Source organism: Stegostoma tigrinum, chromosome 13 (assembly GCF_030684315.1).
Source record: "Stegostoma tigrinum isolate sSteTig4 chromosome 13, sSteTig4.hap1, whole genome shotgun sequence".
Lineage (NCBI taxonomy): Eukaryota > Metazoa > Chordata > Chondrichthyes > Orectolobiformes > Stegostomatidae > Stegostoma > Stegostoma tigrinum.
In genome coordinates this window covers 14874534-14900727 of record NC_081366.1, presented here as the reverse complement: position 1 = coordinate 14900727, position 26194 = coordinate 14874534, and the positions used below count along the sequence as shown (strand labels likewise).

General features: G+C 42.1%; 1 protein-coding gene across 3 annotated transcripts in view; it reads right to left on the bottom strand.

Moving 5' to 3' along the window:
• Positions 1-26194, bottom strand: part of rad50 (RAD50 homolog, double strand break repair protein) — a 141320-nt gene that overhangs the window by 74340 nt on the left and 40786 nt on the right. For all 3 annotated transcript variants that reach the window (XM_048543747.2, XM_048543748.2, XM_048543749.2), the window contains exons 8-12: positions 24397-24562; positions 22963-23156; positions 22000-22206; positions 18878-19060; positions 12278-12435 (exon numbers count right to left, since the gene is read on the bottom strand). In XM_048543747.2, coding sequence (XP_048399704.2) covers positions 12278-12435; positions 18878-19060; positions 22000-22206; positions 22963-23156; positions 24397-24562 — 908 coding nt within the window. The remainder of the gene's footprint in view (positions 1-12277; positions 12436-18877; positions 19061-21999; positions 22207-22962; positions 23157-24396; positions 24563-26194) is intronic.

The window sequence follows — 26194 nt, the reverse complement described above, 5'->3', positions numbered from 1 at the left end:
AGGAACAAAAACAAAGTTTCTGGAGAAGCTCAGCAGGTCTGGCAGCATCTGTGGAGGGGAAAAAGAAAACAGAATTAATGTTACGGGTCCAGAAGGTTCTGTGGAAAGGTCACCGGATGTGAAACGTTAACTGTTTTTAACCTTCGCAGATGCTGCCAGACCTGCTGAGCTTTTCCAGCAACTTTGGTGAAGTTCATCTGAATGTTTCCCAACTGGAAACTGAAGTCCACATCTGAGGAATTCCTGACCGATACAGGAAATCCAGGTATGACCTCTAGGACCATCAGAGATGGCAAGACGCAATACTAAAGGGGAATCTAATCTAAATTAAACTAAGCTCAAGATGCAGACCAATCATACGACACCATTTGTTTGTGGCAAGGCTTACTTGACATAACAGGCTACAAAGTGAACTGAATCGTGGGTAACAGTACATCCCTACCTGACCAGCTCAATGCATAATGAACAGATGATCAGTGAAACGATGTCCCCCATCCCAACAGTCGCCACACTGCAGACCGGCAGAGCGTGAACACATGGAAAGCAACTGAGCGCGTGCACTTAGATCCTGCATTGACCAACTGAGGGGAGTATTCGCAGACATCTTTAACCTCTCCTTACTATGATCTGAAGTCCCCACCTGCTTCAAGACCACCATTATCCTGGCACCAAAGAAAAATCATGCAGTGTGCCTCAATGACCACCAAGCAGTGGCTCTGACCTCCAGAATTATGAAGTGCTTAGACAGGTTAGTCATGGTTCAAATGAAGTCCAGCCTACCAACTGCCATGATCCTTTGTAATTTGCCTACCATTGTAACGAGTCCACCTCCCTGCCCTACACTCATCTCTGGAACATCTAGATAACAAGGATACCTACATCAGGCTCTTACTCACTTATTGACTACAGCTCTGCCTTCAGCACCGTTATTCTAAATAAGCTCAACACTAAGCTCAGACCTAGATCTCTGCTCCCTGCACTAACTGGAACCTCTACTTCCTGACCCATGGACCGCAATCACTAAGAGAAGACAACACTACCTCCCCCACAATAATTCTTAACACCAGTGCCCTGCAAGGCTGTGTGCTCAGTCCCCTACAAATGCTCCTTACAGGCTCAAGAATGCGTGGCCATTTACAAGTTTGCCGACAATGCCAAGATTGTAGGTCGGATCTCAAACAATGAGACGGAATACAGGAAAGAGATTGAGTGGGTGCTTAGTAAGGTGGTGTAAAGCCGGCAATCTCCCCAACTTTCAGCAAAATTAAATAGCTAGTCATTGACTTTAGGGACTGGAGTGGGGGGCAGAACCCTACATGCATCAAGGGCACTGAGGAGGAGATAGTTGAGAAGTCAAGTTCCTGAGAGTGATGATCATCAACAATCTATCCAGGTCTACTCATGTAGCGTGACAGTCAAGAAAACATGACAATGTCACCTGAAGAAGTAGAGTCAAAGGAAACTCAGCATGTCCACAAGGATGCTTAAGAATTTTTACAGATGCTTTGAACAAAATATCCCGTCTGGCTGCAGCACAGTACGGTACAGCAAGTGGTCTTCCCAAGTCCGCAATAACCTACAGAGAGTTGTGAACACAGCCCAATCCATCTCACAAACCAGTCTTCCATCTGTTGACTCCATTTAGACATCCCGAACCCTCAGAAAGCAGCCAACATATCAATGATGGGTCCCATCCCAGTTATACTCTCTTTCACCTTTTTCCTTCTACAGAAAATATAAAAGCTTGAATACATGTACAAACAGATTCAAGAACAGCTTCTTCTTCCCTTTTGAATGGGCGTCTTTAACGTTAAATCCGATCTCTCCCTCCCCGTGTCTTCTCTGCACTTGTAATACTCTGTTGTGCTTGCTTTTGCACTTTGTATGGTACGATCTGGCTACACAGTCCACAAACCAATACTTTTCACTATCGCGGTAAACGTGACAACAAATCAAACTTAAAACTCAAAAATTAAATACCATGAAATTAAGCATCAAGTGGCAGTATAAACAGACGAATGTCAGCTTTCCCAACCCCCACAACAGGGTGTTTGTCTAAATTGACATTACCAATTCATGCCAACACGATTTTAGTGTCTCAGGTCCATGTCTACTTGGAATTGGATGAACCAAAACAAACATGTTTTGCATAAGACCCAATGTGTTGTACAGGATCTGAACTTGAGGCAAGAGCATTGGTCTGTTCCTATATACCGCCCATCCTATCATTGAAACTCAAAATTAGTGACTTTCAAAATTGTATCTGGAATATTTCAGAGAATTGTGACAAACATAAATACACAGGAGACCTAATGGTATTATCACTGGACTGTTAATCCAGAGACCTAAATAATTTTGAGGACCTGGATCCAATTTGAATTCAATTAAAAATCTGAAACTAAGAGTCAAATGATGACCATGAATCCATTGTCGATCGTTGGAGGGAGAACAACTCATCTGGTTCACTAATGTCTTTTAGGGAAGGAAAGTGCTATCCTTACCTGGTCTGGTCTATATGTGACTCCAGACCCACGGCAATGTAGTTGACTTTGAACTGCCCTCTGGGGAATAAATGCTGTCTAGCAAACAACGCCCTCATCCCACGAATGAATAAAAGAAAAAACCTCTCAGTAGGTACAACTATATGAAGCGGCCAAAGGGTCTGTTTCCATGCTGTAGGGCTCTCGGATTCTATTCTCTTCACTTGACTTCCACACTTCTTCATGCAGGGAACACCAAATGCCAGCAGGGGTAGCCACTGGGACAGTTATGTTGTGTAATGTTCGATACTGCCATCAGGTGGTTCTCTTAGTTCCTGCACAAAAGCTGACAAAGCACTCAACTGGAACCCAAGTCAGTCTCGTCATGGGGGCAGAGGTTTTGCGAATAGGATCCTGAAGATTATGCAGAGTGGAGGTGATCTGCAAAGTCCATGACACACAAACAAAGATCTTCCCAAGTAGTCACGTACGTACCAATAGAAAGCAGGAAACTCAAACATTTCACCAACGCAGTTCCCATTCACAGATAGGAAAACGAACTGCAGAACATTTCATTTTCAGTGCTTAACGTAGAGACACGTCTCAGGGACTTGCAAATATCTGCAATGTCTTAGAGATTATGATCAGAAACTGAGATGGATTCACCATATAATTACTGTGATTACAAATGCAGCTGAAAGGTTCAGAATCCTGCGGCTAATAACTCACCTCTGGACTCCCCAGATCGTCTACCATTTACAAGGCTCAATTCAGTAGTGGAATGGAATACTCCCCACTTGCACTCAGCTAGCCATCTCCAACACCATTCAAAGCAGGGAGGGGAAGCAGTGGCCTAGTGGTATTATCGGTGGATTGTTAATTCAGAGACCCAGGTAACGTTCTGCAGAACTGAATTCGAATCCCGCTATGGCACAATTCAATAAATATCTGGAATTAAGAGTCTAATGATGACCATGTGTCAATTGTCAGGAAAAACCCATTGGCTCACTGATGCCCTTCAGGGAAGGAAATCTGCCATCCTTCCCTTGTCTGGCCTACATGTGATTCTTGACTCCCAGCAATGTGGTTGATGCTTAAATTTCCACTGGGCAGTTAGGCGTGAGCAAATGCTGGCCCAGCTGGTGATTCAGACATCCCATGAATGAATTTTTCGAAAAAGCAATGTGCTTGATTATCATCCCATCCACCACCTTCAACATTTGTATTATGTACAGCACTATTTTTATTTTAGGAAAGATAGTTATATTAAATCAACCTGTTAAGACAGGTTCATAGAATCCCTATAGTGTGGAAACAGGTCCTTCCACCAACAAGACCACCACAGCATCCCACCTAACCTACACATCCCCGAACACTACGGACAGTTTAGCACGGCCAATCCACCTACCCTGAACATCTTTGGACTGTGGGAAGAAACGGGGGCACCCGGAGGAAACGCACACAGACACAGGGAGAATGTGCAAACTCCACACAGACAGTTGCCCGAGGGTGGAATTGAACCTGGGTCAATGGCGTTGAGAGGCAGCGGTGCTAACTGAGCCACCATGCCATCCTTAAGAAGGAAATAAGGAAAAAAATTGGAGCATGGCACTTCTGACCAAGATTATAGTTACCAAGGTTAAGGCACCTCTGACTTAGACTTGGATTTTTTTGGCCCATCCGTGAGGACACTATCACTGCATCAGACCTTTTTCTGAGGAAGGATATACTCACCCCAAAAGGGAACTTAATGGATGGTCACTAGACTAATCCCTGAGGTGGTGTGATTGTTTTTTGAGGGGAGGCTAATGAAACAGTATATGCATTCTCCAGAGTTTTGAAAAACAAGAGGCAACCTCAAAAATTCTCACATTGGGTGGCAGGTTGGGTACATTTAGGATGTTTCCCAGGCTTGTGGTTCAAACTAAGAGACTAAATTTCAGGATAGAGGGAAAGTCATTTAATACTGAGATGAGCAGAAATTTCCTTCATGCACACGGTGGTGATTCATTGGGTAGAGGATTCGCAAGGGCCATGGGTGCCCTATCATTTAGCAGGTTTGAGAAAGAAATCACTACATTTGGAGACTGGTGACATAAAGCAAAATGGAAGTACTGCAGGAAAGTGGCACTGAGGAGTTGATCAGACATAATCTAGAATGTTGGGGCAGGCACATGGGGCCGAATGGCCTATGCTTGTTCCAATGTTCCATCACTGGTACAGAGTGGCAGCAAAATACACTCCAGTGTTTTTACGAAGGCTGCTTCCGCAGCACTGTCCAAACCCATTGAGGAGGACAAGAGCTGCAGCACAGGGAACACCTCCATCTGCAAGCTTTCCTCTAAGTCACACATCATTCTGGCTTGGAACTATATGACCACTCACTATTTCTGGGTCAAAATCCTAGAAATCCCTCGTTAACTACACTACGTGCAGTTCCACAATACAACAAATATAGTCTGTAATTTCAAGTGTAGCAAGATGCCTCGTGTCACATGCTGAAAAATGAAGAAATCACAATTGCATTCTAATAACCAGCTTGAATTTGACATTGTCTGGTGCATTGTTTCACAATTTTCTTTTCAGGAAAGCAACCAATCCAACGAGAATTTGCCCTTTGTTGTTAGTCACAATGTTATGCACTTGTCACCTCTTTTCCTCCTCTGGATAGAATTGTACATTTCCCTGGAAAATGTCCATCTACATCTCAATGGTGGCACGGTGGCTCAGTAGTTAGCACTGCAGCCTCACAGCACCAGGGACCCGGGTTCGATTCCCGCCTCGGGCGACCGTCTGTGTTGAGTTTGCACATTCTCCCCGTGTCTGCGTGGGTTTCCTCCAAGTGCTCCAGTTTCCTCCCACAGTCCAAAGATGTGCAGGTTAGGTGAATCGGCCATGCTAAATTGCCCATAGTGTTCAGGGGTGTGTGGGTTATAGGGGGATGGGTCTGGGTGGGATGCTTCAAGGGGCAGTGTGGACTTGTTGGGCTGAAGGGCCTGTTTCCACACTTTAGGGAATCTAATCTAATCAATCGCCTCAAAAACATGGCAGAATGCAAACTGGAAACAGTTACAGCAACAGTGGCTGAGTGCAATAGGTCAATTACCACATTCTAATAAGATGTCAAGCTTGATAATCTCAGAATAAAAAAAACAACACTGGATATAGTCATCGCTGTTTCCAACCCCTCCACCCCATTTGTCACGATTCCGGTAAGACACATCAGGGTAAAGCACAGAGCAGTATTTATCAAACAATCTTTGCAACAAGATGATTCTTGAGCTCTACTGTCATTTTGTGGTTGGCACCCCTAACATTTACAGCACTCCTTTCCATTTTGCACTTGATAAGATGCAAATAGTTCCCAAGAGCTCATGTGAAAATCTGTCAGCTAAGTGGTTGCAGAAGGGAATCACCCCAAATGAAAATCCCAAGAAAAATTACATGCTCACAAAATGTGTGCGCTGCTTAGAATTTCACAGCGGTCTCAGTACATTTCTAGCCAACAATCTTGCGGTTACTCAGTGAACCTTTTCACAGGGGCATGCAGAAGGAAAGCTTGTAGTTAATTAAACTTGTCAACGTAGCAAAGTTTGCAACAGAACCCACTCAGAATCACAGAATGCTATGGTACAGAAGATAACCATTCACCACATATTTGCTCTTTGGTCAAGATATTCAAATAACTCCATTCCCTTGCTCACTCCCCATAACAGTGCTTGTTATTCTCTTTTATGTCTTTTGCCTCTTGCCTTCCTTCCAGTCAAAGAATCCCTACAGTGCAGATACAGGTTATTCGGCCCCTAGGGTCTGTCCTCGCAGGGCATCACACCCAGAGCCCTCCCCAATTGCCATTTGTCTGTGTTCGTTGGTTACCACAGCTTCTGTCACTAGGGTGATTTTCTGCTCTATCAAACCTTTGCTGCTCCAAGGAGACTAGCTGCAGCTTTTCCAGTCTCTTCATATATCCAATTCCTTTATCCCTGGTACCCTTCTAGTCTGCAATGCAGAGAGACGCCAAGGGCGTGGGTTCGATTCCCACACAGACCGAGCTTAGTACAAAAGACTCTCCTTCTCATTCTCTGCCCTCACCTCAAGTATGGTGACCGTCAAAATAAACCATCACCATTTAATGAACGATCAGCCCTATGATCCAGTAGGACAATGGTCACTTGACCTTCTAAGTCAGTGTCTTCTGCATCCTTCCCATGGCCATGTCACTCTTTCAGAAGTGTGATGCCTAGAAACGAATATAATGCTCCAAATAAGGCCAAGCCAGTTTTATTTTATTTTAAATATAAGTTGCCATAATGTTTGCCACTCTCATGATTAGAGAAGCACCCTTTTTTAAAAAAAAACAGCCTCCTCAATGTGGTTTCATTTCAATAAGTATAGGAAAAGGAAAGGTTTGGAGATTTATAGGCAAGGTGGGGCTGGATTAGTCCAGGATTATGTTCGACTTAGACTAAAGGGTCAGTTTTGGTGCTTTATGACTCAATTCCTGCATCCCCTTTAAAAACTGTACTGTTTATCTCATATCACATCTCTTTGTTCTTCCCAGCGAAATGTGTTACTTCAAATCTCCATGTATTAAGTTTCATCTGAAATGGCTTGCCTACTTCAGCAGCCTGTGCTGCCCTACAGACTGTTATGTCGACATCTCCTCTATTTTCTGTATCCAGCTGGAAATTCTGAATCTGTACAGCCCAAGACCGTGTCATTAAAATACATTCAACAGAGCAATGAGCTCAGTGCAGAGTACCTTGGGCATCATCGTGCTTCTCCCTCCAGTCTGTAATGTAACTGTTGCTCCCGACTCTCTGTGCATGAATTTTATATCCACGTGGTCACTGTTGCTTTAGCTAATGCTAGCGTGTGACACTGTTTCAAAAGCTTATTGCAAGTAAAATGGCACTTTATCAAATGCACTGCCCTCTCCCTTCCTCTCCAAAGAACTGGATGGAATTAGGTGACCTCTGGCTGACGTGTTGACTTTCACTCGCTGAGGTTTCTGAAACCCTTACAATGCAGACACATTCTCCATCAGGAGTTCATTAATGGTCAAAGGAGGCGCACAGGAATTCTCCTTAGGATTGAGAAATTGCTCAGTTAACCACAAGGACCTTGGTATCTTTAGGTTAGTCCAGGATTCAGCACAGGTAAGCTGATAGAAAGCTAGCAAATAAATGAAATGCCTCATTTCAAATGCAACTTAAAAGTTCATGGAGGAATAAGGGACAGGAGTTTAGACTGTCCAAAAATTTTGTGGGCGGCGCGGTGGCTCAGTGGTTCACAGCATCAGGGACCCAGGTTTGATTCCAGCCTCCGGCGACCGTGTCTGTGGAGTCTGCATATTCTCCCAGTGTCTGAGTCGGTTTCCGCCGGGTCCTCCGGTTTCCTCCCACAGTCCAAAGATATGCAGGTAAGATTGGCCATACTAATTCATCCATAGTGTTCAGGGATGCGTAGGTTAGGTGCGTTAGCTGGGAAATGCAGGATTACAGGGATCGGGCAGGGGGATGGGACGCTCTTCGGAGGTTTTACGTGGACTTGCTGGGCCGAATAGGGATCCTAGATTTAAAAAAAAACCACTTTAGGATGTTTGGCAAGTTCTCATTTTTGAAGACAATGACCTCTGGATTACATTGTCAGCTGACTTGGTTAATAGGGTCTAGGCCCGAAACGTGAGCTTTTGTGCTTGAGATGCTCCTTGGCCTGCTGTGTTCATCCAGCTCCACACTTTGCATTCTTGGTTAATACAGACTTCTTCATGAAGGTCCTAGACCAGTTTTTTTGAATGGGGCAGAGATTATAACTCAGGGATATCTTCCAATCAACCAGTCCAAAAAGGTTACAGGTGGGACTTGAACCTGGGCCTCCTGGTTCAGAGGCAGGGTACATTACCGATACACCATAAGAATCCCGCACATCAGACAGGAGGTATGTATCTTTAAAGTTAATGCCTGGCTCATGCGACCATCTTCCACTGGTTTCAACTGGCTGAGGCATGGTTCAGGCACGGGTTTCACATCATATTTTGCCCACCCTTCATGTTATTTCACCTTCTCCTGGCTGATCTAATGGCTGCCTGGCAGTGGTGTCCAATGGTGTAGGTTTTGCAGGAGGTTGGGAGGTGCAGAAGGGGAAGCTTCTGGAGCTATAGATCTTTCCCTGCTTATCCACTTTAGTAGACTTCAACTCACCACCTACTTGTTAAAGATTTTCTAGAGCAGCTTCTAAGTCATTCTGAAATAAAAATGGAACAGTCAAGAGGGCTCCCATCACATTTAAATGATCAAAACATCTAAATCTGAAAGGAAAGCCACACGAATGGAGCACAAAAACAACTCAGTGACAATTCTGGCAAATGGTTTTTAAGAGGAGCCATGTTGTACCGCAAAATGTTAACACTGTTTCTCTCCCCACAGATGCTGCCAGAACCGCTGAGATGTTCCAACACTTTGTTTTTAATTTCAGTGATAATTACATGGTTCACACATCATCTGAGATCGGGTGAGCTTCAAAATGGTTTAATATTATGCCATGACTATCTTGATCTAACAAGAGCGTCTAATCTCAATATTGAGTTTCCAGTGGTCAGTTATTCACAACGAAAAAACATTAAAACTTACAAGTTGAAGTGATTTAAATCAGTCTTTTTTTTTAATCTTCCGCTCATCAGCACTGGGTGAAGGCCCAGATACACAGGAATCGATAGCACTGAGGACTGAGGAAAGGGTGGGATCTAGTCTGACCTTCGAAGTCCTGAAGCCTCTCTCAACCTTGAAACAGAACTCCTGTGTGAGCAATACATTCAGTTCCTAGTCTTATTCTTCTTTTAAACTAGTTTTCCCTCTGTCTTGTCTACTTTTCTGCTCTTTCATTCATCACACGTGAAATTAAATGAGTGCTATATCTTATTTAAAGCAGCTGAGCTGATGCCCTAACAAACCAAAGGAATTCTCCTTCTCCCTCTGTCTGCTGTACTAGCAATGCTGCTCATTCCACTGTTAACAACCTTTTTATATCCACTGAGATAGCAAGGACTGCAGATGCTGCAGTCAGAGATAACAAAAAGTGTGGAGCTGGACGAACACAGCAGGCCAGGCAGCATCAGAGCAGGAAAGTTGACATTTTGGGTCAGGATCCTTCTTTTTCTGAAGAAGGGTCCCAACCCGAAATATCAACTTTCCTGTTCCTCCGATGCTGCCTGGCCTGCTGTGTTCCTCCACTGCCACACTTTCTCTTTTCTTAGATCCACGTTGATCACAAAACGCATGAAGGAGCGAGACCACAATTCAACAGTATACTCTTTTGACCATTATCACAAGCTCATGTGTAATTAACAATTTAATGGAGTATATTAAAAATCTTGTTTAGAACACAGACATTGTAACACATTTTAAAGTTATGGCACCTCACATTGTTAAACCTCTGACCTATACCTCCTCGGAAGACAAAGGGTGGTTCCCACCATCTAACTAAAAACCAAATACCATGGATGGTGGAAATCTAAAGCAAGCATTGGAAGTACTGGAGAAACTCTGCAGGTCTGGCAGCATCTGTGGACAGAGGAACAGAGTGAGTGTTTCCAGTCCAGTATGATTTGTCTTCAGAACTAAGAATTCATGAGACCTCTGGCACATCTCTCAGAAAATTCCCAAGACTCTCATACTGCCACCGCTCTCCCCACCTCCCTCACTGTCACCAAAACCAAAGACACATGGAGTAATCAGAATCCAACATTCCACCCTCTCTCAATGTGGACATAGCCCAGCAACATTCCCAAATTCTATGGACGATGATCTGCAAAATCTTACATCACCAGGCAAAAAAAAACGACAGACTTGCACATCGCTGTAAATTGGCGACCCTGCTAACACAGAACATGTTACATGGTATTAGGCCGCTACTTCTGCAAAATAACAATCATTGTCTCAATACACCACGGGAGATTCTCTAGACTTTATGAAGAATTGGAAGTAGCTTCTCTTCAGTTGCATTTCATTTATTTTAGTGTAAAAGACTGCAGTACCACCATATTCCTTCAGGTGGCAGTCCCAAGATGGTCTCCATTGTCCCCAGTAACATCAGTGGAACTTCGTTGGTCGATGAATACAGGAATTATTCAATATGCAGGGAAATGCACAGGAGATATTGATATTTGCATCTATCAGTCAATGTTCTCCAGTGTTCAAACTTCCAGAGATTGGTTCTTTGGGAGGGAGTGGACAATCGCAGGGTCCTTTGAAACACAAGAGCTGAGGCGAATCTTCAACTCCTCATTATCCTGAACACTTTTTGCAAGGTCCAGGCCATTTGGCCATGGATCATTTCTTTGCCGCCACAGGACGAATTATATCGCAATGTCAAAGAGTAAAACTTCAAGTTTATTTTGAAGGTGTCAAAGTTTAAGGATGCATCGCTGAAATCATCTGGCTCAACAAGGGCAGCAACTGGGATACTTTTAAGGTCAGTTAAGAATTCCGATTTTTCCGTGAAACATGTCGGGCCCTAAAGTCACTGGAGGGCCTGTGAAGTGAGTTCAAATAATTCACCAACTGCTTAAGGGTTGAAATTATGGTGGTTCGATCGAAGGCAGCCATGATTGCCAATGCTGTATAAAACACTAGCAGTGTTCATGGCTTTTTGACAACCAAGACAAAGGCACTTCAGAAGACAGGAGATCAATGTTCTCAGGTGATCACACAATCTCACCCATTACAAAGATTGATTTTAGAGGGCTCCTGTTGTGCAGTGGTAGTGTTCCTACCTCTGAGCTAAGAGGCCTGGGTTCAAGGTCTACCTGCTCCAGTCATGTGTATAATAACATTAAAACAGGTTGATTAGAAAACTTCTTTTAAAAATGGATTTTAGATGATGGGACATTCTGCAGTCTCGTTTCCAGTGCCCCACCCATTGGGAGAATGGCACATTACTTACGAAGGAAGATCTGCTATTACCACTGCGGAAGGTATTTAATGCTTCCTGATGAATCCCATTAGTTGAAGAGTCTGCATCCTTCTAACAAACTACTTTAAGGATCTGACAACATTCTACAATTACCGTTTGCTTGAGATTTTTGGCTTATTTTTTACATCCAGTATCTTTACAACATGGTCTAAAAGAATAATATTCTGTTGCCAACTAACTTGAGCTTTGGAAGAATAATTGGACATTAGAACTTGGCTAACGCCAGAATTAGACGAATCGCAAGACTTTAAAAAAAGTGATATGTGGGTGTCGCTGCCTGGGCCGAATGGTGTGTTTGGCCATTTCAGAGGGCAGTTAAGGGTCTGCAGTCACATGTAGGTCAGACCAGGTAAGGATGACAGACTTCCTTCCCTGAAGGGGCATTCACAAACCAGATAGGCTTTCATGAGAACCAATGACAGTTTTATGGTCACCAATACTGAGACTAGCTTCATATTCCAGACCTTTGTTGATTGAATTCAACTTTCAACAGATACTGTAGAGCTATTTGAACCCAGGTCTTTAGAACATTAGCCTGGGTCACTCGATCACTAGTCAGTACCACTATGCTTTCATCTCCTAAAACACAGATTTCAGGCACAGCAAAGGCTGAACTGGTGGTGAGGAGCTGTAAAACTGAAGACAATTTCGATGAGAATGAGAGTCATACTTCAAATATTCAAAGCAAATAATCACGTGCCCATGAGACACAACTCTTCAGAGGCAGCCTGAAACACTATAAATAATAATTATTTCATACACTGGAATATCTGAACCCTCCTTGGCAAATGTAAACTAACAGTAGCCTCAGTGTCTATACTTACTTCATCTTGAATAGTTTATCCCTAGATTGATTTATCTCTGTGGCTTTTTCATGAAGCCATTCTTCCAGTTGCCTCTTGTTTGGGAAATGCCCCAACATTGCGACCAATTCCTCATTGTGCCTTGACTTTATCCTTCTGATCTGTTCTTCTTTGTCAGCCTGACAAAAACAAATGGAATTACAGTTTGCATTAGCATGAGGGAACAAAATAAAAGCATCAGTGGTAATTTGTAGAAACATAATGCAGAGGAAATAACTAAGTCATCATAACTTTGGCAATTCAGAAAACAGTTCATCTCTAAACCAAGGGGAAAAGGGTTTAACAGTCCAATCAAATAATCTGGAGTCCAACTGCTGCATTAAAAAAATTGCCAATAATATTCTTTCTCCAACTCCTTTTTGATCAACATTATTAATTTTCAGAGTTTATTCTTCAGACTTTATGTTTGGGCATCAATACAGAAAAAAAAACTTAGTGCTCAGCTCAAGCTCAAAATGGCCTCCACAGCTTTCAATTTAACAACTAAAACAAAAATAAACAGTCAATGCTGGGAATCAGGAATTGCTGGAAAACTCAGCAGCTCTGGTAGCCTTATTTATTCTGCTTTCTCTCCATAGATGCTGTCTGACCTGCTGAGCTCTTTATCAGCTATTTCTGATCATACACAACAGTTGTTTCATTGTTCTAAACTATTTCCCAGAGGCCAAAGTGCAGACTCGCCTGAATGGCTGAGCAAAGATAGCCCAAAGCAGGTCTTGGTGAAGCAAAGCTAAGAAATGATGAGTGCTTGGCAAGCCAATCGAGAAAGCAGTTGACAGAGCAAAATAACATGCCAGCTCTTTGTAGAGTTCCATCAATTCAAACAACTGGTGTCTTCAATATCCTGGAAACCTACTAAAATGACCTGCATTACTGATAGCCATCTTTGAATTGAGGCCATGGACAGGGAAGAACTCTGACTCTTTACAAGACGATTTATGGGATTTGCATCAATCTGAGGCCATGAGGAAGATTTTCAATAAAACCATAATCACACAAATAGTGAGTGAATCAACTTGGAGGTTTACTATCTTCAAATACATGTTATGAAAGGAAATATGCTTACCTTTATGCATTACAATAAAAGTACATTTCACTAACTGTAAACAGACTGCTCACACTTGACACTGTTTATTATCTAAATCAATGTTCATTTAGCCTCTTCAGCCTGCTACACCATTCAATCACTGCATGGCTCCTTTCAGATTGAACTTCAAATACACTTTTTCTGATCTTACTCAATACCTTTGACGAAAACATATCTAGCAATCTCAGTTTTAAAATTAACAAATCAATCTAGTACTAAGTGTCATCTGCAGAAAGTGTGCTCTGGACACCTGTAGCCCCTGCATGATGTTTTCTCCAGTTTCACTCCCAAAAAGGTCTGTTTCTAGACAATCTGTTCAGACGTGTTAATATGCACCTATACAACAGGTGAGACATAAACTTGGGTCTCCTGGCTTGAGAAAACAAACTCAACCACTACACCACAAACGTGCTCTTAAAAAAAAAGTTTTTAATTTTTAAATAGTGTCCGATTGTCACAGACTAAAAAACAAGTGGAAACATTTTCTCCCAATCCTATTTGCCCCCCTTAATATCTTGAAAATATTATTTATATGAACCTCAAGTATGCAAGTTTAAATACCCTGTTTGGTGCACAGCTGAACAAACCTTTGTATTCAATATAAATGAAGTTATCCAAACAATACAAAATGCATGAAACCACATCAGTTTTCCGATGATGAGTAAAGGCCATGACATTTCTTAATTGTGTGTCATAAGTGTTTCGATTGTTTCACAAGACAGCATGTCCTTTTGACACATTATTTTAGACAAGGTTTCCCAAACTTACTTAGTTCCATTTGCCTGCATTTGACCCATATCCTTCACAACCTTTCCAATCCGTGTACCTGTCCAAACGTCACTTAAATGTTGTAGAGGCGGGTACAGTTACCACTTCCTCTAGCAACTCATTCCACACACGCACCATCCTGTGTGTGGAAAGATTTGCCCCTCAGGTCCCTTTGAAATTTTCCCCCTCTCACCCTGAACTTATGCCCTCTAGGTTTGGACTTCCCCACCCTGTAAAAAGACCGTGGCTATTCACCATGCCCCTCCTGACTATAAATCTCTATAACGTCTTTATGGACCAAGGGTTTAAGAAAGGAGGGAAATTTACCAGTCGAACAAATTTAAAAGCTTTATATCTAAATGCACGAAGCATTCAGAACAAAATTAATGGGTTAACAGCTCAAATGGAAACCAAAGTGAGAGATCTGGTAGCAATTTACAAGGCATAGTTACAAGGAGACAAGGTCTGGCAATTGAATATCTAAGGGTACTTGGCATTTAAGAGAAAGAGGCTGAAAGGAAAAGGAGGTGGTGCAGATTTGCTGGTGAAGGATAGGATCAGTGCTGTAATGTGAAGTGACATAACTATGGAAGGTTGGGATGTACAAACAGTCTGGGTAGAAAATACAAAAGAGCAAAGTAGTACTCGGTAAGAGTAATCGATAGGTCCCCACACTAATTCCACAGTGGGGCACAGTATAAACCAGGAAATGTTAAATGCCTGCAAGAAAAGGTACAGCAATAATCATGGATGATTTTAACACGCACACAGACTGGAAGAATCAAACAGGCACGGGGAGCCTGGAGGCAGAGCTCACTGAATGTGCTAAAGATTGTTTCTTGGAGCAGTACGTTGGGGAACCAACCAGGGAGCAAACTACTCTGGATTTGGTATGGTATGACGAGGGGGGGTTAATTGGTGACATCATAGTTAAGGATCTTCTAGGGAATAGTGACCATAATATGACAGAATTCACAATTCAGTTTGGGGACGAGTAAGTGCAATCTCAGTATGGTTCTGAAATTATACAAAGGAAATTACAAAGTCACGAGACAGATTTGGCCCGCATAGGTCAGGCAGCAAGGCTAACAGGTAAAAGTGTGGATGAGCAGTGGCAGTTTAAGGAGCTACTCAATTCCTCACAACGTAAACATATCACAGTGAGGAAGAAAGATGGTAAGGCGGGTAGAAAGCATCCATGGCTAAACAAGGAGGTCAAGTACATTATAAAAGTCAAAAACAAAGGTACACCATAATGCAAAAGCCAGAGGCAGGCAGGAGGATTGGGGAACTTCCAAACATCAGCAAAAAGATATTTAAAAAATTAATAAAAAGAGCTAGGGTAAAATCCAAAACAAACCTTGCACAAAATATCAAAAAGGATAGCAAAATCTTCTATAGGTATATAAAAGGGAAGACAGTCGCCAAGGTGAAAGTTGGTCCCTTGGAAGATGAAACCAGAGAGTTAAATAGTGGGGAACACTGAAATACTTTGCCTCAGTTTTCACAGTGGAGGACAACAATACCATTCCTATTGGAATGGGCAGGTCAGAGGCAATAGAAAGGGTAGAACTTAGAACAGGCAACAGCGATAGCGAAAGCATACTCAGTTAACTATTAGGTTAAGTACAAACAAGTCCCCCGAGCCCAATGGCCTATATCCTAGGGTATTAAAGTAAGTGGTGGCAGAGATAGTGGATCCATTGGTTACAATATTCCAAAATTCCCTGGACATGGGAAGGGTTCCAGTGGATTGGAAGAATGCTAATGTAACACCCTTATTCTGAAAGGGAGGGAGGCAACATGTGGGAAATTATATACCAGTTAATTTATCATTTGTTGTTGCAAAGTATTAGAATCAATATCATGACATTTGCAAAGTCAAAACGCTATCCATCAGAGTTAGCATGGTTTTATGAAGGGCAAATCATGTTGGATTAATTTGCTAGAGTTCTTCGACAATGTAACAAGCAAAGGGGATAACGGGTTTCCTGTCCATGTAATATATCAGGACTTCTAGAAGGTGTTGATAAGGTGCCGCACAAAAGGTTAATTCACAAGGTTGGATCATATGGGATTGGGGATAATTTATTAGCGTGGATAGGTGACTGGCTGGAGGACATACAATTCAGTTGGGATAAATTGTTTTTTTTCTGGATGGAAGTAGTAACTGGTGGGGTGTCACAGGGTTCAGCCCTCGGACCCGAGCTATATTGCAACGTACAACTTGGATACAGGGATGGAAGGCTCTATGACCAAACGTGCAGACGACAAAGAGAGGCAGGACAGAAAATTGCTTTGAGGAAATAAAAACCTTGCAAATGGATATAGATAGGTTAGGAAAGTGAGCCAAAATATGGCAGATAGCGAGATGGAGTTTAATGTGGATAAGTGTGAGGTCATCCATTTTGGTTGGTAAACTAGAAAGGCGACCTATTATCTAAATGGAGAGAGACTTTGGGGTGCCCCAGAGCAGAGAGATCTGGGAGTCTTCGTTCATGAGTCACAGAACACTAGCATGCAGGTACAGCAAGTAATGAAGAAAATGAATGGAATGCTGGCTTTTACATTTTAAGTAATAGAATATAAAGACAAGGAAGTACTTTTGCAATTATACAAGGCATTGGTAAGGCTATATCTGAAGTATTATGCACAGTTCTGGTCCCCTTATTTGAAGAAAGAGGCAGTGGCATCAGAGGCAGTTCTGATAAGGTTCAGATGATTGATCCCAGAGATGAGGGTTTATTGTATGAAGAGAGATTAAACAGTTTAGGTCTATACTCTGGAATTCAGAAGAATGAGGGGAGATCAAATGGAAGTATTCAAGCTGATAAAAGGTACGGATAAAACAGGCATGGAGTGGATGCTTCCACTTGTGGGGCACTCTGGGGCAAGAGGTCATAGTCTTAGGATAAGGGGTAGCAAATTTAAAAACAGTTGAGGAGAAACTGCTTCTCCTAAAGGATTGTGAATCTGTGGAATTTGCTAGCCCAAAATGCAGTGCATGCCAGGACAGTGAGTAAATTTAAAAATCCAACAAAGTCCTCCTTAAATGGTAATGGGTTGAAGGGTTATAGGGAGAAATCAGAAAAATGGGGGTGAGGAGCATATCAGTCATACAGAGCAGACTCTGATGGGCCAAAAGGCCTACTTCTGCCTCTTGATCTCCTCTGCTCCAGGGAAAAAATGTCCCTGCCTGTGCAACCTCTACTAACAACGTAAACCCTCCAGTGTCGGTAAAATCCTTGTAAATCTTCTGTGCACCCTTTCAATCCTTCCTTAATAACATCCTTCCTAATGCAGGGTGAACAGAATTGTATGCAGTACTCCAAATGCGATCTTGCACAGTTGTAATTTGACATCTAAATTCCTGTACTCAATATTCAGCCAATGAAAGCAAGCATGCCAAATGCTTTCCTCACCATCCTGTCTACCTGCAATGCCACTTTAAAGGAACTATGCCCCTGCACTCTCAGGTCTCTGTTCGACAACACTCCTTACAGCCCTACCATTAACTGTGTAAATCCTCCCCTGATTTGCCTTACCAAATGCAACATCTTCCATTTATTGGAAATAAACTTCATGCCATTCATTGGCCTAATGGCCCAGCTGATCAAGGTCCCAGTATACTCTTAGATAACCTTCTTCATCAATTTTTGAGTCATCGCAAACTTACTAACCATGCCTCCCATATTTCCATCCAAATTGTTCATATAAATGTCGAACAACAGTGGATCTAGCAGTACTCCCTATGGCACACTGCTGGTCAAGGCCTCCAGTCAGAATAACAACTCTCACCACCATCCGCTGTCGTCTACCATTAAGGTAATTTTGAGTCAAATTGGTTAGCTGTCCTTGAATTCCATGTGATCTAACCTTACTAACCAGTCTACCATGTGGAATACTGCCTACGGCCCAGGTTGACAACATCAACTGCTCTTCCTTCATCAATCTTCTTTTGTCACCTGTTCAAAAAACTTAGTCAAATTTGTGAGACATGATTTCCTATGCACAAAGCCATACTGGCTATACCTAATCAGTCCCTGTCTTTCCAAAATCATGTAAATCCAGTCATTTGGAATCCCCTCCAACAACTCACAGACCACTGACATCAGGCTCACCAGCCCATAGTTCCTTGGCTTTCCCTTTTAGCTTTTTTAAAAACAATGGTACAACTTTTAAGCATCCTCCAGTTTTCCAGCACAGCACCCCGTGGATATCAATGATACAAATATCTCTGCTAGGGGCCCCATGATTTCTTCATAAGCTTCCCACAACATGGGATGCATCTCATCAGGTCTGGGGATTTATCTACATTTATAGATTTTAAGAACATCAGTACCTCCTCTTCTGTAAATATGGCCTATTTTCAAGACATCACTATTTACATCCCTGAGTTCCCAAACTTTCATGTCTTTCTCCACAGTAAATACTGATGAAAAATATTTGTTCAGAGTCTCATCCAACTCCCAAGGCTCCACACAGACGACAGTCATATTCCTGGAATACGACAATGTTAACTACAGAACAATTAAACAACCCATACATAGCAGCAGACTCTTGTGGTGCAAGGTAGTGTCCCTGAGGTTGGGCTAGGAGTCTTGGGTTTAAGCTCCATCTGCTCCAGAGAGGTGTTATTACATTGCAGAACATGTTGATTAAAAATATCTATACAGCAGAAGTGAAACAGACAGACACCAATTTACCTTGTCTTTTTTCAGCATTTCCATCTGTGTTCTGGCCATAGTGTGTGAGTTTAACAACTCCATTTCCTGGTCCAGTTTCCGCAAGGACTTGTCTAGTGCAACTTTCTCATTCTGCAGATTCACCAGATCAGTCTTCAGGCTCTCCACGTTGCTGCCTCTTTCTGCATGGTCGAGATCATGCTCCTAAACAGCCAATAAATTCAGGGAGAAGTGAGAAGTCACAAAGACACCTGGAACAGGTAGGTGTCTGTTCACAGGAGAATTTAGAACAAACACTAGAAAGCAAATTATCATCTGCAAACTCGGTATCACAATTTAACGCTATGCCTCCTTTCCAGTAGGTGACAGAGTTGCATGCTAAGCATTGATGTCAAGCAAGCATAACCTAAATATTTGTCAGCTTTAACCATTTCCATGCTGTTTCACGTCTTTCACTTCAAATTCTAACTCCTTCCAAAATGTACATGCACTGTCATTTCCAGTGGGCCCAACCATGTTAAAGACCTTTCAATGGAGATGTTCCAAGTCTAACCATTTTGCCCCTGGGCAGAGGCATTTCCACAGCACTCTGTCAATGCCACTTTCAAAGGAATGTTTGAGCTGGACACAGAGGTATGTACTCAAATCTACATACGTCAGGGGCACTGGCAGTAGTCCAAGGGGCTATAACATGCCTTAGTCAGAATGAAAATTTATTCATGATTTTCTGCAGATAGATAGGGCAGGCTAAACCTTTCCAACAACATGCTTTTATATCACACTTTTAATAAATCATCCTGCTTCACAGGAGAGTCACGGAACAAAATAGGCTCAAAGTCAACAATTAGAAGGATCAAATTGTGGTCAGTGCACGACTTAGTCAATAACATCAATCACACAACTGTGGGGAAGATCCATAAAAGTCACACCTTGACTGAATTCTTACACTTAACCATTCTGTTAGTGACGAACTCATCAAGGACTATGCTGCCTCCTCAAACTACACCACAATGTCCACACAAGTTGCTCAGTCAGTGCCTAAGGTTTATAAACCTTTTCTCTAATTGATATCCTGAGCAAAATGCCATTAAGAGATGTCTGATCCAGTCGGATTTCATGGCAGATTGGTAAAACGGGTGAAGTCACATGGTATCAGACGTGAGCTAACAAAATGGACACAGAACTGTCTTAGTCATAGGAGACTGAGGGTAGTGGTGGAAGGATGCTTTTCAGAATGGAGGGTTGTGACTAGTGGTGTTCCACTGGGGTCAGTGCTGGCACCTCTGCTTTTGTGGCCTCCATAAATGATTTGGAGGAAATCATAGCTGGTCTAACTAGTAGGTTTGCAGACGATACAAAGGTTGGTGGAGTTGTGAATAGGGAGGAGGACTGTCAGACGATACAGCAGGATATAGATCAGCTGGAGGCAGGGGCAGAAGAATGGCAGACGGTGTTTAATCCGGACAAATGAGAGGTGATGCATTTTGGAAGGTCAAGTACAGATGGAAATTATATAGTGAAATGCAGTATCCTTAGGAGTACTGATATGCAGAGGCACGTGCAGGTCCACAGATCACTGAAGGTGGCAGAGCAGGTAGATAAGGTTGTGAAAAAAGGCCAATGGCATGCTTGCCTTCCTTGAATGGGCATTGAGTATAAGGATAGATAAATTATGTTGCAGCTTTACAGAACTTTAGTCAGGCCACATTTGGAAAAATTACACACAGTTCTCATCATAATACCATCAAACTACTGCAGTGTTTTAGCTATGAAGAAAGGTTAGATAGAGTGGGTTTGTATTCACTGGAACACAGGAGGTGAAGGAGTGACGTAATAGGAGCTTAAAAGATTATGAAAGGTATGGATAGAGTGCAAAGCATGGGGCTTTTTCCCCAGGTGGAGGAGTCAATTACTAGGGGGACACAGGTTCAAGTTGCGAGCTGGGAGGTGATGTGTGAGCAAGTGCGAGTGATATCACATGAAGGGTGGTGTGCCTGGAACATGCTGCCACAGGAGGTAGTGCAAGCAGACAGAGCAGCAGTTTTCTGAAGAACCTGGACAAATACATGAACAGGAAAGGAACAGAGGGATACGGATCCTTTAAATGAAGATGTTTTTAGTATGGAAGGGCAAAAGTGTGTCAGCGCAGGCTTGGAGGGCAGAAGGGCCCATTCCTGTCCTGTATTGTTCATCGTTCTAATTCAATTTAAATTTTCCTGCTTACCAATACAGACTTTGACCAGAGAGAATTGCATAATGTAAAGCTTGCTGTGTGTTTGACTGAAGAACAACGTTGGAAGTCATGCAACCAAGAGGGAGCGAATGCATCTGGATGTTGGTATCACAGCTCGTTTAACTTAGAAACTTCTGAGGCAGTACTGAGTGGGAAAGTTATAGTCTAACACTCAAAACATAAATATATGAATTGCCATTCATTTTGATCATTATCAGAAAATCATCATCCTGTTATCTACTGTTTGTTTAGTGCTTGATCTAGAACCATCAGAAAATGAACAGATAATAATTGAGTCAAATTAATCCTCTCATTCAACTATGGTTCTTAGCAAAGGTGGCTGCACATTTATTCATGATCTTTTGGCAGCTCTTTTCAGGATTTTAACTACTTCTCATCCAAATCATCAAGCCACTCTCTCTACTTTCCTTCCTATGTCGAGTGAATCCACAATCATATTTATATTCTAAATAGGAAAGGACGCATTTAAATAGCGCCTTCCACCAGAATCAGATGTTTCAAGGAGTACAGCATCAATTATACACATTGGAATGTAGTCACTATTGCAATCTAGAAAACAGCTGCAAAGTTGCAGACTGCATTCGTCCATCAAACAACTATCGTAACCATGACCAGATATTCTGTTTTTTATAATTCGATTCAAGGCTACAGAGTGTCCAGGACAGAGGGAATAACTCCTCTGTTCATCTTTAAAACTGTACTGGGAAATCATTTATTTGCACCTCAGGTGCCAGAGAAGTGTCATCTAAACGATGGTATCTCTGGCAGCATAAAACTCCCTCAGTCCTGCCTCCAGGAATCTGTTTCCCAACAATGTTTATCCGGGTTGTTGGAGTGCATGCAGTGAGAGGAACAAATGTGAAAGTTGGGAGTTCCTTCACTGCCTTACCGCTTTGGTGAGTTCCTGGTCCAATTCATGCAGTCTAGTGGAAGACCCTTCCAGTTGCTGGAGTTCCAGCTTAACATTTTTCAGGTCATCCTGTCTCTTTCTCTGAATGCCTGACTTAAGTTCGATTGTTCGCTCCAGTCCCGTCTTCGTATCTCTGATCTCATCAATCTGCCGCTGCTTGGCTGCTTCTTTCTCTGTGAATTCTCTCTGTCAAAAAACAAGCAATTCCTGAATGTTTACAGTAATTCTTGTTAGGCTAATGAAGGCTGCAGACAACTCAGGAGCCAATTGCAGGCTAATATCTTGCCACATTCATAAAACAATATAGTCCTGATAGCTTTGAAAATCCTAATTAGGTGCACATATTCTCCCAAGGTAAACTTTAATTTTACTATCTGGCTCAAAATTAGACCATAAGATAATGAATGCAGTTTGCACAATCTTAAGGCATTCCAATTCAATTCATAGCTAACATATTACTTCTGAAATGCAGAAACATGGCTGTCATTATGTGCACATCAAGACCCTTCAATAGTAACACAATAACGAAGCAGATAATCTGTTCCAGTGATGTGTGTCGAAGAGAAAATAAGGTACAGGAATTTCAACTTAAATTTAAAAAAAAACACATAGCGAGTTTGTTTGTGGTTGTTCCAAAGTGAAACGATTCAAAGAAAAATTTAAAGCTTTCAATTTATATTTCCTTAGCTCACAACTGTCTACAAGTTGAGGGGTGGGGGTGGAGGGGGGGGACTCAAATGCCTGACCACAACAGAATACAGTTGATAAATTCAGTAAGGCTAGGGACCCAAGGACAAAAGTACATCCAGCAGCCAATCATAGCACAGGTTTGCTCAGCAGGCCAGCTCACATTTTCACCAAACAGTCCATAACATCAGAAGTGTAAACTGGAGAACTGTCAGGCGAGCGAAATACTTTTGTTAGACAAAAGAAAGTTCTCACTATGACTTGGCTGGCCAATTCCTTCTCACTGTCCAACCTAGCTGTGATTTGACGACGGAAACTATCAAACTGACGATCGCTGAATGGTGCTCTTTCGTAACCATCCAACTGAAGCTGCCTCGCTAGAGCGTGGACCAGAGAATCGCGTTTTTTGACGTTCTCCTGTTGGCGATCTGCCTGGAGCTGAAGTCGTCCTAAATGCAAAGAAAATGAAGGACAATCAAACGGATTCAAAACATCACTGACTTACAGGAATAAAAAATCATGCAACACTTTGCGAGTCAATGCATTGACTGAGAAGTTAGTAATTGGCATTTTTTTCTAAAAGCATCCGTAATAAAAATGAACAGCAATCAGAACAGCAGTAGTTATCAATTCCAAATTTCCCTCATCTGTCATCTCACATATGGAAGAGACGATGATCTGATGGTAATGTCACTTGAATAGTAATCTAGAGGCCTCAAGGCTAATGCTCTGGGGCCAGGGGCTCAAACCCCACCACAGACTCCTTTTCAATTCCACCGGCAGCTGAGCATGTATTTTTTAAAAATTATTCGCTCATGGGATGTAGGTGCTGCCAAGTTTTGACTAGATTAGATTAGATTCCCTACAGTGTGGAAACAGGACCTTCGGCCCAAAACGTCCACGCCGCCCCTTGAAGCATCCCACCCAGACCCATCCCCCTATAACCCACACATCCCTGAGCATTATGGGCAATTTAGCATGGCCGATCCATCTAGCCTGCACATCTTTGGACTGTGGGAGGAAACCGGACGACCCGGAGGAAACCCCATTTAAGGGGGACAATAAAACCATCAATTGCCATAAAAGAAAGTCTAGTTTATCAATGCTCTTCAGGGAAGAAATCTACTGTCTTTAACTGGTCAGGCCAACATGGTGACTCCAGACCCACTATAATGTGATTGACTCCCAACCTCTCTCTGAAATGGCCTGTCAAACTGAAGGGGCTTAAGGGCAAATAGGGATGGGCAACAAACCTGACCTCCAATAGCTGCATCTCAGGTGAGAACAAATGGAAGAAACAGGTAACATATCAACTAATACCCATTCTATATGCACGGACAAGATTACAGGTAATTACTGGCTTGATTTAGACAGTGCTGTACTTTTATGGAGGAGCTGTGGGAGGAAAGATTTGTCAATTGCCACGTTTTCCAATCGAGGCCCTCAGCAATATATGCTGGCAGAGTTCCTTTTATAATCAAGGACTGGTGTATTCCACAACAGAGAATATAGAGGAATAGTTCGCCATTCACTAACGGGCTTATGTCAATGCTGCAAAAGTGAAACATTAAAGATAATTAAACATTGGTTCCAAACTAACTAATGGAGGTAATCAATCCAGTATAAGTTTAATGTAGAAGCTGTAAAATTAAGGCATCACTGTGAAAGTGAGAATGGTTTTTCTAGTACCCTGTTCAACCAGCATCTCTGACTTTTGTCGGTTGAGTTTCTGGCATCTCTGGTTTACCCGATCAAGCTCATGCTGACGAGCAGTCAGTAGTTCCTCTTTCTCAATCACTGTTCTCTGGTGATTGAGGTACTTGTCCTGAAGCTGCTCATCAGTTCCCTGGAAAAGCTGAAATTCAAGGCAGATGTGATAGATCATCGATAAACGTGAGAATTCTTCTATGGCTAGAGGAGTAAAACAACTTCACTGTGAAAAAACTCTGGTTCCATCACTTAAGAGGATGAAACATCCATAAAGTTAGTAAGACAATGGTGTGTTCCTGTTTAGTTTATTTTAGATTTTATGGTCACATGTGGTCAAGTACATAAGTACATGAGTAGCGTGAAAAGTATATATTGCCACTCACGATGCCATCTTAGCTACAAAGTAGCAAGCGAAATAAGAATTAAAAATTTAAGCATTACTTCGGAGAATAGTTAAAAAATAAAAGAAGGATTTCACATGCAAGTCTTTTGTAGTTTAAACTGGGAAAATAAAAGGAATAAGTTAGAAGTTTCACAGTTTTGATGAATCCTCTGATCAGGTTTTGTGCTGCCGAGAGACCAAAAGGGGGAAGAAAAAAGGGGAAAAAAAAGGAGGAAACAGAAGGAGTGGAGGAGCTCCAGTTAGAATGACCGACCCTACTGCCATCTTGAGTACGCATGGAAACAAGCCAATTGTACAAAGGACATTGCACAGGATATTGAGCACAGTTCAGAGCTCCTCTGTTGTCCTTAAGAGTCAGCTAGTTAAGGAAAAATCATGGAGGCATATAGGGAGTAAAAACTGACCAAAAGTTTACAGGTTTCAAAAGAACCAGCATTAGAATGATACAGTGAATGGCCTCTATCACTGTTAAGATTCTATGACTTGCAAATCCCATCCTTTGAGTGAGATATATGAGGCAACATCAGATCACCTGACTCTGCAAAGCTTCAAGGACACTATGAAAATGGGAAGCCTACGTAAAAGCGTATGATAGTGGACAAACAAATCACAAATGTGTCACAAGGATCACATATAACAAAGAAGTCCCAGATTAAATCCAATGCTTCAGGAGGTTACTAGAATTAGTGCCCAGTCGTTCTATTGCATACATTTGATTCACACACCCAAGCTTGAAGATCCAGTTACTTCTATTTGATTGGATCCATTAAATGCAATGTTACTCAAACAAGATAATGCATTTTACAAAATTCCCACAGCTGTTCTTAAATTTCCAAACTTGCTACATCCTGAGTCAGTATTCTTAGCAGGAGTGGCCTCTGCAGTGGAACTGTCTGAATTAAAATTCCTTATAACTGCAGAATATTTGTTTCCTTCAATATTAAACAATTTCAGTCATCTAATATGGATTGCTCTCAACTGGAATCCATGTTTTGGTATTTCAGACTTATGGATCCTTACAATACTGATTCCTCAAAGCTGCATTTATCCTGCATCAGGGCAAGATACTTGCAGATAAATATTAAGGAAAGAAAACACTAATTGAAAGCCCCAATGGTTCGAGGTAGATACATTAAGTACTGCACAATTTTGATAACAAGAAGACCGTTCAGCCCAAAAAGCTGCAAAGTAGCCTTGCTACAGGGACTGCAGTGGCTTAAGGAAGCAGATTACTTCTGTTTTAAGGGTAATTACAGAAGGACACGAAACACCCTGGTTTTGAGGGATATCACAAAATCAAATTAATTCTACAATGTAGAAAGAGGCCATACAGACCATTGTTTCAGCACAGGCCCTCTGAAAACCATCCCGCCC